The following is a 13,471-nucleotide window of genomic DNA, read 5'->3' as shown; positions in this document are numbered from 1 at the left end:
GTCTCTTCCTAAGTTGCAAAGTCGGTCTTCCCACCAAAAATCGGGTCGCGATAACACTAAAAGTGTTGATAAATAACATACAAAGGATCTTAATATTGAAAGTAAAAAATAATTATCATATATTATGATGATGATTATACTTTGACATATAGAATTCATTCTAAACTTGAGTCTATATTATCATTACTATAAACTAAAATGATAATATTTTGACAATATCCAAATATTTGAATATTGAAGTGAAATTATAAATTATATTGTGTTAGGGAAAGAGAGTACAATAAAAATGAGATGTTTAGTATGAGTTTTGTTAATAATCATATAGGAGGACTTGACGTTACATCTTAACTCAAACACAAAACATTAGATCTATACGTTTGGTTGCATTGAGCATAGTTAAAAAAATTATACATTAATATCAAATGATATATATAAATTTTAAATAGATTAAATATGTTAAAATCTAAATAAATATTTGTTCTTATTATGCAGGCCTACCTGCCACAACCCGCTTAGGACGGGTTTGAGCTACAATTTGATATATATAAATTGCATCTAGGCTTTTTAGTCCGATCCGATTTAGTTCGAACCCGATGTGGGCTAGCCCGAAACTGTCTGGGTAGCCCGTTTTGACACCTCCAGTCTTAACGAACAAATGACATGTCCTGCTTGTTTTAAAATGGACTAGCGCATGTGGGCGACCCACATAGATCGATAAGAAATATAAAAATAAAAAATTAATACAATATAATAGGAAAAAATTAAATAAAGTAGTTGAAGAGAATTTTTTTTTAAAAACTTTGATATTTTATATGAAGTTGAACAAACCAGTGTTGTGAGAACCGAATCGTACAATCTGACTGGTCCGATCGAACTTGTAAATGACTATGATTTGTAGTCTTAACCGAATGAGTGGTTGGACAACTTTGAACCGTGGAAAATTCGGTCCGACCATGCTAAACCTAATTAAACCGCACCCGAGAAATGAACTGGACGGTTCCCTTAAAAATTAAATAAAAATGAAAATTACTTTAATATTTTGTTTTATTTCGATCCAAAAGAAGATGAAGAAATATTAGTTCTATATAATTATACATAATTATTAATTATAAAAAATTATATTTAGATATAATTATATATTTTTAGATAAAAAATATTAATTACATATGAAATCATTCGGTCTGTCTGACCGGACGGTTTAACCATTTAAACCGGTTAAACTTAATACAGAACATCTTCTAGTTTGATATCCGACTCAAGTTTCACAACATTAAAATAAACCATACTACATTACAACTTTTTAAAACATTAAATCACATTGCATTATAATTTATTTGAATTTTTTATTATATCAAGTTCATGGACCGTCCGCATTGCCCAATAAAAATATTTACAGACATGGCACACAAACATGCAAAATAAATAAATTTTGCATGCTCCATTCACAAAAATATGCTAACTATGCTGGCCGGTGGGCTTAGCCCGTTATACCATCTATAATTAAAATGGCAAAGGAAATAATACAGGACTGAAACGAAAAGTAAATTCGGAAGCACAGATTCTCTATTGACAAAAACATCAGCGAAGCCCCCTTTCTCTTTCGAAAACCTTCTTCGCCAAGATCACTCGCTCCACTCTAGGGTTTCTCTCTCTCTCCACAAGCTCTGTTATCACTTCTCACTCACTCGTAAGTCCTCTTTCTCTTTCTGCACTTCCATCTCTTATTTAGGGTTTACTATTCTCTTTTCTCATTCTTCTTTCTCTCACAAAATTTTTCATTTTTTCTTCCATTTTTCGTACAACTAGGAAGATTTTGTGTTGTTTGCCATTGTTTTTTTGTATATGCATGCTTGATATTGAATTTGATGAGTATTATTCATAGTGTAATCGACGTTGTTTGGATTGAAGGACTAGCGTATCTTCTGCTATTAGCTACTGACTTATGATTTTTGCCTTTGCGTATGCGGAAAGGAGGGAACTTTGGGGAGACGAGAATGATCGATTTAAGCCGTGTTTGGAAATTCCCGTTCTTTATTTTTAGACTAATAATGATTAAGAAAGAACCCTCCTTTCAATCATAATTGAAACATTCTGTCTTTTCTGTTTTGGGTAGAATTTTTTTTTGGCTTCAGGGTGGGCTTTGATCATGATATTGCTTTTCTTCTTTAGACATGCCTTGACTATATTTGTGGAAGTGGAAATGTGAAATCACTCTAAGATACTATGACCTCATGCAAACTACCTGAATTCCTCGACCCGATCCCGATGGCTTCCTATTTATTTGATTTTAATGGAAGGGGATTTATATTGTCAACTGGTTGACCACATGATTACATCTTTAGACTCTGTTTCTTAGCCTTTTAAAAATAATAACAATAATCAACAAACATGAGTTCTTTAGGCTTTCATCCATAGAGCTATTTAGATTCCCAAGATAACAAAATATTAGGTGGCTCCATAGCTGGGTCAGCAGTCCCTATGTGCTTTAGTTCTATGTATCTCATCAAGAGTACATTATTCAAAGTGCTAATCTTAGATACAATTTTTCTGCAGTAATTTCATGGGGTCAATGCATGGAGGTGTTATCAAGCCCACTCAAAGTAGCTGGTTTAAATATGTTGCAAACGGCACTTGATCCTTCCACGAGAGCGAAATGGGATATCTAACACATTCATTAATCAATTCAATATTGAATATTTTGGAGTGGAGAAATTTTGAACATATTTTGAGATAGCAAAATAAACCACTGCCTTGTTCAACAACTGGAAAGGATGTATCACATTTCGTATTAAGTTTCACCAGTTACACTAGTGCAAATGTGCAACAAGAATAGGCATTGAAGAAAACCAATGCAATATACATTGTTGCCTTGATCCACTTTTTAAGTGGCCAGTTGTTGAGTGTTGGAGAAGCTTTATGAGATGTATTAAATCATATATGTGATGCAATGATGCTGTTTAAGTTCCATCATGGATGTAGATTGTTCATGGCTTTCAGAGAATCTGCATAGGCTTTGGAAGATTATTTGGAAGTGTTGGATTCTTGTATAAGCATCTTTTGCTGTTGAAATATACTTGACATCAATTTGTGAACTTGTAATCATATGCTCGCTTTAATTATTGGACCAATTAGTTACACAAGACTTAGAAAAGTCTTCATTTGTTTTTAAGACCTTTTGCATTGTCAAAAGGCTTATGCACTACCAAGAAAACTGAGGCTGCATTTGGTATGTCACATAATTTAGACTCGATAGTATATGTATCGTATCAACATCCGTCACCCAACAATAGTGTATTGAAATGTTTCCAGTTATTTTATACCACTACAATAAAACTATCATCTACTTAGGACTTGGAAATTGGAATGACTGAATAAGATATTCATTCAACTTCATGTCTTATCTCTTAGACCTTTAAGCATCCGTATTTCCGTAGTTATTGCCATTCTTGATTCTTCCATGTTAGTTTGATGTCATTTATGAATGCATACATCCCCAAATTCCACAACTGGCAATGAAAGGTTCTGTGAAATTGCTTTCAACTTTTTATACCTCATAGAAGATATTTCATGAATGCTAAGAAATAGGACAAATTTCCAAAGAAATACTATTGGCTATATTATGTGTTCAAACATAGCTATATTTTGTGGTTGGTTTTGCTTCCATGGATCAGTGCAATTTAGTTGACGAAGTTATTTGTGATGTCTCTTGATGGGATCTTCTCTCCAATGATGTAGCATTGCATCTAAATATGTTTGGTCTTATCATGAAATATTGGACTAGAGGTGGTATGCACTGCATCTTGATCATCATAAATTAGAGCTATTTGCATAATTTCTCCAAATTGAAACTCTTTAGCTAGTTCTTTTAACCAAACGAGTTCGTAAGTGGCGGAGGCTATGGATCAATATTTTGCTTTGAGACTTTTGTGACCAATTTTCTTTCCTCCTCTTCCATAATACTAGGAAGTGGATATTTTATCACTTGAGTATGGGGATTTAGAAATTGACTTACCACACTGACTACAAAGGAGACATCTAGATAGACTATGGTGAAGTAGTTTGGTTTCCTGATTGATCTCCCGTATCTTTCAAGATCCAAAAGTGGCTCTCCTTTCCTTGAAGAGGCTTAACATTTATGGATACAAAGAAGTGTAGCAAGCTTTGCACTCAGTAGACCTATTTCCTCAAGAATGTCCACAGTATATGTTGAATGTATATATGTATAAGTGTTAGTTAGTTTAAGGCCCAATAGGTCTCAAGGGCCATATCTCATTGTGTATATGTATTCATAATGTACTCATGAACTATTAAGATGAATATGATAAACACATACATTCTCTACAGCATACTTTGTGAAATTACAATATCATGCTTGGATTGTGACACCTCTATTCACAAGAAGTATCCAAGTTTGCCAAGATCTTTGGTCTGACGATGATGACAAATATGTTTTACCTAAATTATGGCATGATGTTCACTTCCAGTGGTAACAATGATGTTGACATAAACAGCTAGAGAAATACACCCCAGACATGAATGATGATAGAAGAAAGAGTGGTCAGTCTAATTACGTATATAACTAACAGCTAAAGTACAATGCTGAATTTGCCAAACCAAGCCCTGCGTGTTTGTTTAAGGCCTTAGGAGATTTGTGAAAATGACAAACCGATCTAGAGGACTCACCCTAAGCAACACATTCTCAGGGTTTGTCCATATAATCTACTTCAACAAGATCACCATGGAGGAAAACTCTCTTAATGTCCATTTGAAGGGGTGGTGGCAAATAATGGTCATAGACAAAAGAGGCGAACAAAAGCCATCTTCACTGGCCCATTTGATTGTATTATAGAACTCAATGACAATTGGAAACCTTTCACCGGTCCTCTTGCTCCTTACAGCCAATTATACTGGTACAGGATGCTAGATTTTTCAGTTATGGTTTCTATCTGTAAAGCTTCTTTGGGATATAAGTTTGCTTTTTTATTCTCTGTGCTTGCTGTTTCTTCTGATTGATGCTTCTCATGTCTCCATTCTCCTTGATTTTGCTGTTAGGAGGATTTCAGATCCTCCTTCTCTATCAGTTAATTTTTTCATTGAAAAATGGCCGACTTTATGTTTATTGAGTAGCTTATGTGAACTTTGATTAGGGTCAGCTCTTTATGCTTTGCAGTTTTTGTGGAACTACTTTAACTGATTGTCATTTTTTTATTTTTATTTTTATTTTTATTTTTTGGGTGAGGCGTCAAAGAGAGGCCCTACCACTGGGTTGGGGCCTAAGGGAACTCCATTAGGGGGCCAGTTGAAGGGATTTGGGAGTGAATTAGGAGGTGTTGAACCATCCCATCAATCACATAGGTATATGATATGTCTGTCGACTGAGCTCAGACTCATGGCTTTAAGTTTTTTGTTTTAAAATCAAGATAACTATGTCTTTTCATTCATAACTTTCTGCTGCTTTCCTGCTTCTGTTTTCTACCATGTTATAGTCTTCTTTAGTGAAGAAAAATTGTAGAATAATGGCGTAGATTTCATATTTCTGGTGATTTACTTGTTGTTTTTAATTCAGAGCACACTGCATCAATCAAATAAAAGCATTACAGTGTTGGCAAGCGGGATGAGTGGAAGTGCCAGAAAGCGCTCTTCAAAGTGGGATATGAGCGATGGCCCTGAATTTGCACCTGATAGTAAGCAATTGCATTCTTATTTGGAAGGAAATGATAAGTCAAAGTATGGTACGGGGTTTTCATCTAAGGAATCTTTTTCTCGAGGCAGAGGTTCAAATAAGGATGATATTATGAATAAAGACTATAGAGATTGGGATGAAACAATGGAATGGGATGCTGATGAAAGTTACAGCAAGAAATTTTCTCCTGGGTTTGAGGAACTGAAATATAACAGACGTAGTCAATCCCCAAAAAATGGTCGGAGCATGTCAGTCAGGTTTGTGTCTTTGCTTGGTGTGTGTGCTGCTGATCCATTTTCTGAAAGTTAATAGAAGCTTTATGTTTGAAATATGTGCTTGTTCTCTGAAGCACTTGAATTTCAATGGAGGAGCTGTGTACACTCTGGAGAATTCTGTGACATCTCTGAGTACTCAGCAGTATTTTAGAGACTAGCAGTCTACAAAAACAGTTTTCCACTTAGATGCGTTGTTTATCTGTCAATGACATTTTAAACAGATGTTAGACATATTTTCCCTATGCTTTAATTTCCTTTCTTGAACACATCACATACACAGGTACGTGAAATCATGACCACTATTGCATGAATAGTTGTGTAGTAGTCATGTACATTTAATTAACCTTTTATGTATGTATGCCATTTTCTGTTCCTTTGTTTCAGATTATGTCTCCCATGTATGTATTTGTGCCGAAGAGCTTGTTTCTTTATGGGTATTTGTTTTAAATTCAAGCCCATTCTATAACTTTCTGACTACCTTTTAGTTTAGATCTTTGAAAGCAAGATAATCATTAATTTCAAATTATGTTGTTCCTTCCCCGAATAAATTTATGAATATATAATGTTTCTAGATGCAGTTGGTTTTGCTAATTAACAGCCTTTCTTTGGATTTGTTTTGCCTAGGAGTAGTCGGAGCAGGAGCCCTCCCCATGGTTTTAGGCGGGATTCAGGATTCAATGACGTAAGTAGAACGACGGCTGGAGGATCATTACAACCGTGTAGAGAGTTTGCTGCTGGTAAATGCAGAAGAGGCAGCCATTGCCATTTTCTTCACCATGATAATCAAAATTACGAGGATAGTTGGGAAAGTAAGCACAGGGAAGATGGTGCTCCCAAATATTATGCTCCCCATGACAGTAGAGACCATTCTCATAGGAGTGGTAGATCTAACGAAGCTTGCGTTAATTTTGCTAAAGGCAGGTGTAGAAATGGATCATCATGTAAGTTTGTGCATAACAATTCTGATGGATACAGTAAAGGTTCTGTGGATGAATCAAATAGAGAAAGGGAAAATGATAGAAGACGCAGAGATAATTCTTTTGATCAGGGTGGTGGACATGGGCCTAACCGTAGTGGTCCTCCTCCTTGCAAATTTTTTGCTAATGGAAACTGCCGCAATGCTAAATCTTGTAGGTTTTCTCATGATAGGCAAGCATATGGTAGCTCTCCTAATAGAAGATCAAGGGAAGATAAGTGGGGGAGCAATCCCGGTGGAGATCATCAGACGTTGGATAGACGAGAATTGATTGATTCAGTTAGTTCTACTGGAAGACTAAGAGATGATAGATGGGGTTCAGATGGCAATATGGTAGACATGGACAATCCAAAGCGGAATGATACAGTTGCTGTGTCTGATACATCAAAGCTGGTTGAGGACAAATGTGGAAATATAGATGCCTCAGATCCTGGATTTACTTCTTGGCCTAGAAAGGATGGATGGGGTCATGCTTTATATAAGAACAGAGAGCACAGTGAACCAACATTTTCAAGTGGTAAGGAAACTGGCCATTGGATGGCAGAAAATGCTGGTGCCAACAAGCACGTTCCCCAGCCAACAGGTACAGGCAATTGGTCTGGTGATGAAATGTCTCCTGATTGGAATTATAGGGTGAGATCTTCCAGTCATATTCAAGAAGAGCATGGACAGAATAAGCATGGGATAACCCAGGGTGGTACATATTTAGCCACTGAACATGAAGGAACACAAGTTATTCCAGGTAATCATATACCTTATGTTCATGTGAATGTACATTGATTATATTTCGAAACATATTTTACCCTGCAAACTAAAACCCTAAATTTTAAACAGCGATTTTATTTTGTTGAAAGTGTGATGATAAGAATGACAAACAATTCTTCTGATTTTTGTATAGATAAAAAAGATTCTTTTTGCTCACTCATAGACCTAATCTTTTCTACTGATGTTCTTTCAGGGCAAGCCTTGAATCAGAATGCACAGAATATAAATCCTTTGCATTCTTCAAGCGGCCATGGAGTTGGACAAAGTCAAGTGGATGTTCCCATTCTTCCTTCAAGAGAAGTTGTTGAAAGTATGCATAACCAACAAGTTACTGCTGGTCTTCCAGAGCAGGGCTTTAATCAGAATTCACAGAATCCAAATCTAAATCCCTTTCATTCTTCAAGCAGCCATGCAGTTGGACAAAGTCAAGTGGCTGTTCCTGGTCCTCCTTCAAGAGGAGTAGATAAAAGTATGGGTAACCAACAAGTTTCTACTGATGTTCCCACAGGGCAAGGGTTTAATCAGAATCCACAGAATATAAATCCTTTTTATTCTTCAGTTGGCCTTGCAGTTGGACAAAGTCAAGTTGCTGTTCCCATTCTTCATTCAAAAGGAGTCATTGAAAGTATACATAAGCAACAAGTTTCGAATGATGTTCTTCCAGGGCAAGTCTTTAATCACAATGCACAAAATATAAATCCTTTGCATTCTTTAAGTGGGCATGCAGTTGGACAAAGTCAAGTTGCTGTTCCAATTCTTCCTTCAAGAGGAATTATTGAAAGTATGCATAACCAAGAAGTCTCTGCTGAGAAAAAGTACACTGTTGAACCAAATATCAAGGATGAAGGCTTATCACAAGTTAGTTCAAGAAATCCTCCTACTAAGAATATGGTAAGCAATGAACAGCTTACTCAGCTTAGCAATCTCTCAGCCTCTCTGGCTCATATCCTTGGAACAGGTCAGCAACTGCCACAACTTTATGCTGCTTTAAATTCTAATGATGCAAAGGATACTTCCTCATTAGCCAAAACTGAAGTGCCAGCTATTCCTGTTTCCAATACATTCATCAAGCCAGATCCTGTGCTTGGATACAGGAAGCAGTATGATCCAATGTGTGATAGCATTGAAACAAAGAAAGTTGTTGCAAGTGGGGCTACCCCTGCCTTTTCTCCAAGTAAAAAGAATGCAAAAGATAAAGCAGAAATTCCATCACTAGCGTCTAACTCAGGGAGACGAAATTGTGGCAACTCTTTTAAGGCTGCCTGCTCAGAAGAGCATTTAATCCAGCTGCAACCAGGTCGAAACCTTGAGGTTAATAAGGAGAAGAATGAAGTGGTAGTTGAGGACAGGCAAAATTCTCCAGGTGATCATAAAAATACTAAAGAGAATGGTCCTTTGGAAAACATGGACCAAAAAGGTGGACCTGATGATGATAAGAAATCAAAGGATACAAAGGGGGTTCGCACATTTAAATTTGCATTGGTTGACCTTGTTAAGGAACTTCTAAAACCAGCATGGAAAGAAGGTCAAATTAACAAAGAAGATTATAAAGCAATTGTGAAGAAAGTTGTTGATAAAGTAACTGGCACCATGCAGGGCACCAATATTCCTCAGACGCAAGAGAAAATTGACCACTATTTGTCATTCTCAAAACCAAAACTTAGCAAACTCGTACAGGTCAGTGGTGGTTATGTTGCACATTGCTACATGTTTGAAGGATTTCAACTAGTTTCCCCATTTTACTTTTAGTTTGATAGGTAAATGTAAACATTAGATGAAGCTCCAGAAACCGTTCAGTTTCCCAAACTGCTTATTTTTGATGTTGCAAGAGTTGATGGAAAGTTGCCCAAATTTAATTTTAGGTGAGAAAATATGTACTTATCCAAGACCTTATATAAAGGGTGGCCAGATGCACGAAGCTCCCACCTAGTGAGGTTTGGTGAGGGTAGATGTTCAGTCTTACCCTTACGAGCAAAGAGGCTGTTTCCAGGAACCTTTTTGAAAATTGAACTATTTTCTTCTTTTTTTTTAAATTTTTACTCAATTTCTTTTTTATTTATTTCATAATTTACTTATTTTTTCAGTTTAACAAGATCTCATGTGGAATTGAAGAAGTAACATCTATCTGTTGTACTTTTTTCATTACAGATTTTGAATCCATTAAATTATTTTAACCTGATTGATCTCTACAAGATTTCTCACCGTAGTTGTTGCTGAAGTTGTACCCTAATATTTCTTATGTAGAAGTTGTTCTAGTTTGCTAGTAGACATATGTTAGCTTCTTGGAGACATTTGATGATAATTGATTACTTGTGTTCTTTGTGAGTTTTCTAGCGTGTCTTACAATTCTTATCATTTTGGTTGCAGGCTTATGTGGAAAGGGTTCAGAAGGCTTAGCGCAAGTATAGAAATTTGTCTATCAAATCACCTATCGACTATATTTTTCCTGGTGTTATTGTCATTATCTTGTACTATGTTTCATTTTCTCTAGAGCTCGAGTACATACAATCTGGGAGCTTTTCTTTCTTTTTCGACCTTTATTGACCTTTAGTTGTTTTTTCTTCGTATCTTCTGAGAAGAACTACTGGCTGTTTGTGCCATTAGATATTAATCTTCAATTGGGATGTTAGGCAGCTGTTATGTGAGAGTCATTTCATTTTGTCAGTTTGTTATGTAATTAGATGAGGAGTCATCTGTTTCCTTTTTGTAAAACAGAGTTCAGGACTTGTTAAAGAAGGTTGTGTGGGACTTATGTGCAGACTTTTAAACCTGTTTGTTCGGTTTTCTGACTTTGCAAAAAGTTCCAATGGTGATATTTGCAATTTACCTCCCAGCATCCTTTACTTGTTCTTTTATTATTAGTGAACAATTAAGTGTGACACAATGCTTGTATTAGGAGATGCTAAGGTGACTGTTAGCAGGAATTGGTGCTTCACTGGGAGCACATCTGCTGTCTCAGTTTGTATTACTCTATGTGTCATGGGCTTGTGATTGGTCAGAAAAATACTTAATAATTAAATTTTAATTCAAATATATTTTTTCTGACCAATTACAAGCTCATGGCACATGGAGAGACACAAACCGTGGGATAGCAGATGTGTACCCTGCTTTGCTATGCTGTGGAACTTCGCTTAAATCAGTTGGACATGGTGGGCTGAGTTTCGGTGAAAATGGGGACAATCTTGACACCATTCTTCTTATTTCATGGTTATGGTTACATAAATTTTTTCATGTTGCTGATAATTATAGGAAAATGCAACCATTGTGATGTAATTGCAATGATGACTAAATCCTAATATCATAGTTTCAATTGCATATCACAATTTAAAACATGATAATGAGATAATTAATAATTTATTTGCAAAGTAACTAGAGTATGCTTGATTATATGTTGATGATGATTAGTGTTTGAGGACCAACAAAATTTGAAGTCTATGAGGGAGCTAGCAAGAATAATAGTTCTAGGGAAGGGTCATGTGTGAGTGGAAAAGGGTTATTAGGATAATACAACCCTTTCATGAGAGTTACTATACCTCATCATTCAAATACAACTAGTTTGAGTCACTTTCAAAAGGATGACTGTAATTTCTTACTTACAAACTATAATTTGGACTTTGGGTACTGAGAATCTAGAACAGGCCCAACAAAAAAGAGTAAACCCATTTTGTTCAAGGCCATTTTATTCGTATTTGATCAGCTCTGAAAAGCTAACCAAGCAATTTCTAATCCTATTGATGGTTGCTATTGTGAGAATGGTTATTGCCTTATTGGTCTTGTATCAATAATATTACATTATTAATAAGTCATTCCCATTAATTCTTCTAATAATTAACTTCTGTAGCCAAAGGTTCTTTCTAAAAAAAATTAAGTACCAAAAATTCAAATGAAAGCAGAAAATATGATGAGTTATATATTTCTTTCAAATATTTTAAGTGTTGTTATTTCAAAAATCCCAATCATCCGAATCCATGCAAATACAAATCTTTAATTATAATTTTTGTCAATAATATTTTAAAAGCACAAAAAAACATGAAGATTTCAATAATTACTCGAAAAACTCATTATTTTTGACCAATTGTTTTTAATAGGTTGTTTTTTCAAAATATAGTGATAAACCAATATGTTACTGTAGCTTGCAACAATTATAAATGACACGAAATAATACTTACTGAATGAGTCACAACCATGTCGCTCTCTTTAAAATATTTTGTGGAACTGCCCAAAATGTGCAAGGAGACTATCAACCACGCCGTTCCCAGGATAAAACAACCCAAACCTATGTTATCAAATTCCTACTACACTGTAAAAACCGATATCGAATACACCCACTACAATATAGCTACCAGTGTCAATTCTCGAAATTTCTACAATATAGCTACAAGTGTCAATTCTCGAAATTCTCACAATAAGACTAGTCGTGCCAATTCTTTTCCCACAATAATGACTACCAGTGTTTGTTCTCGAACTTCCCACAATTTGGCTGGTTGTGCTAATTCTTAGTGTCACAGAAAGAAAAAGGGAGAAGTTTGCCAAAAATGCATCAGTGGAAAATATAGGTAGAAAGAAAAAGTTGAATGAAAACGCATTCAACTTGGAGCGAATTATAATAAAGGAAGAATACATTTATTTATAACATGATATTTTTTTCCAAGTTCTCCATCTCTTCAATGTGAGAATTATGAGTCTTTTTTTTTTCTCTTCAAAACTCTTCTATGTGGGACTTGAGAGTTTTTTAGATTTCACACACAAAAGTTCTCACTAATGGCTTCCAACAAACCAAGTTCTAACAATCCCCCACTTGAAATTAGAAAACGATTTCTGAGAATTTTTGTGGTCTCAATAAGATTGTGCATAAACAAAGGTGTCATGCGACTTGAACCTTTGCATAATGAATAAGATCCAGATTTTACTATAGTGTCTCGTAATCTTGAACTGTATTTCCGACATCAAACCCCACACAACCTTTTTAAAGATGTACTCTGTATAGCTTGTGCATGAAAGGTCATGCACGTATATTCCAGTACAATGAGCGCTCTAGAAATTTATGCCCCTAAATTTCATAGAAAGCGGTCCCCACTTTCACATTCACATAGGTGAGTCTATCAAGAGTACTCCTATAGCCTATATACTCCACTCTAATTGGAGTATAGATCTCATTAAGACTTTAACTCATCATTACATGTGCTGCAAGAATAACGTTTCTTATAATTTTATAGCATGTATATTCTTATACCACTTTACAACTTATTATTACCCATTGAACCTATTTCATGAGATCTCCAGTCACTTAGGTCGGATTACCATCATGAGTGATCCCTGTTCTTAGAGTAATAGTATCATACTCTTAGAAGTATTATTGACTTTATCTCTAGCTAGTCCTTTTGTCAAAGGATTTGCTAAATTTTTTTCAGTGCGTACATGATCCACTCTAACAACTTTTATAGAGTGTAACTCTCTAATGATGTTGTGTTTACAACGAATTTGTCGTTTCTTACCGTTATAAAAATGATTCTCAATTTTTGCAACAACCACAATACTATCATAATGGATTAACACAATTGGTATGTTATTCTCATAGAGGAATATCTACAAGCAAGCTTCTCATCCAAATTGCTTTTTCATTAGCTGTTGCTAATGCTATCATCTCAACTTTCATAGTTGATTGAACGAAAATAGTATGTTTCTTGTTAGACTCTAGATACTACATCTCACCATTTATGACTTCTTGCCACAAATTAACATCCAAAGAAGTCAAAACTTCTTGGAAAGTTG

At 35.4% G+C, this 13,471-nt stretch overlaps 1 protein-coding gene and 1 long non-coding RNA gene across 11 annotated transcripts; one reads left to right on the top strand and one right to left on the bottom strand.

The window, feature by feature from the left end:
• Positions 1-1,519: 1,519 nt before the first annotated feature.
• LOC109341143 (zinc finger CCCH domain-containing protein 38-like) lies at positions 1,520-10,530 on the top strand. Of its 10 annotated transcripts, XM_019578976.1 has the most exons (7): positions 1,520-1,687; positions 5,249-5,355; positions 5,487-5,521; positions 5,601-5,940; positions 6,583-7,676; positions 7,893-9,376; positions 10,067-10,530. In XM_019578976.1, exons 4-7 carry the CDS (start codon positions 5,615-5,617, stop codon positions 10,094-10,096), a joined length of 2,934 nt encoding a protein of 977 aa, XP_019434521.1. In that variant the 5' UTR covers positions 1,520-1,687; positions 5,249-5,355; positions 5,487-5,521; positions 5,601-5,614; the 3' UTR covers positions 10,097-10,530. The 10 variants fall into 10 exon arrangements, with proteins under 10 accessions (XP_019434521.1, XP_019434523.1, XP_019434520.1 ...); XM_019578978.1 differs by lacking the exon at positions 5,487-5,521; XM_019578975.1 differs by lacking the exon at positions 5,487-5,521 and having other exon boundaries at positions 5,567-5,940.
• On the bottom strand, positions 2,909-4,596 carry LOC109341145. The gene is made up of 2 exons (XR_002106901.1): positions 4,533-4,596; positions 2,909-4,016 (listed from the first exon to the last, which is right to left on the bottom strand). It is a non-coding gene; the product is annotated as an uncharacterized LOC109341145 (long non-coding RNA).
• Positions 10,531-13,471: the final 2,941 nt, after the last annotated feature.

This window comes from Lupinus angustifolius, unplaced genomic scaffold (genome assembly GCF_001865875.1).
Source record: "Lupinus angustifolius cultivar Tanjil unplaced genomic scaffold, LupAngTanjil_v1.0 Scaffold_378, whole genome shotgun sequence".
Taxonomy (NCBI): domain Eukaryota; kingdom Viridiplantae; phylum Streptophyta; class Magnoliopsida; order Fabales; family Fabaceae; genus Lupinus; species Lupinus angustifolius.
Note: the sequence above shows the minus strand (reverse complement) of the source record. Positions and strands in the feature narration are given on the sequence as shown.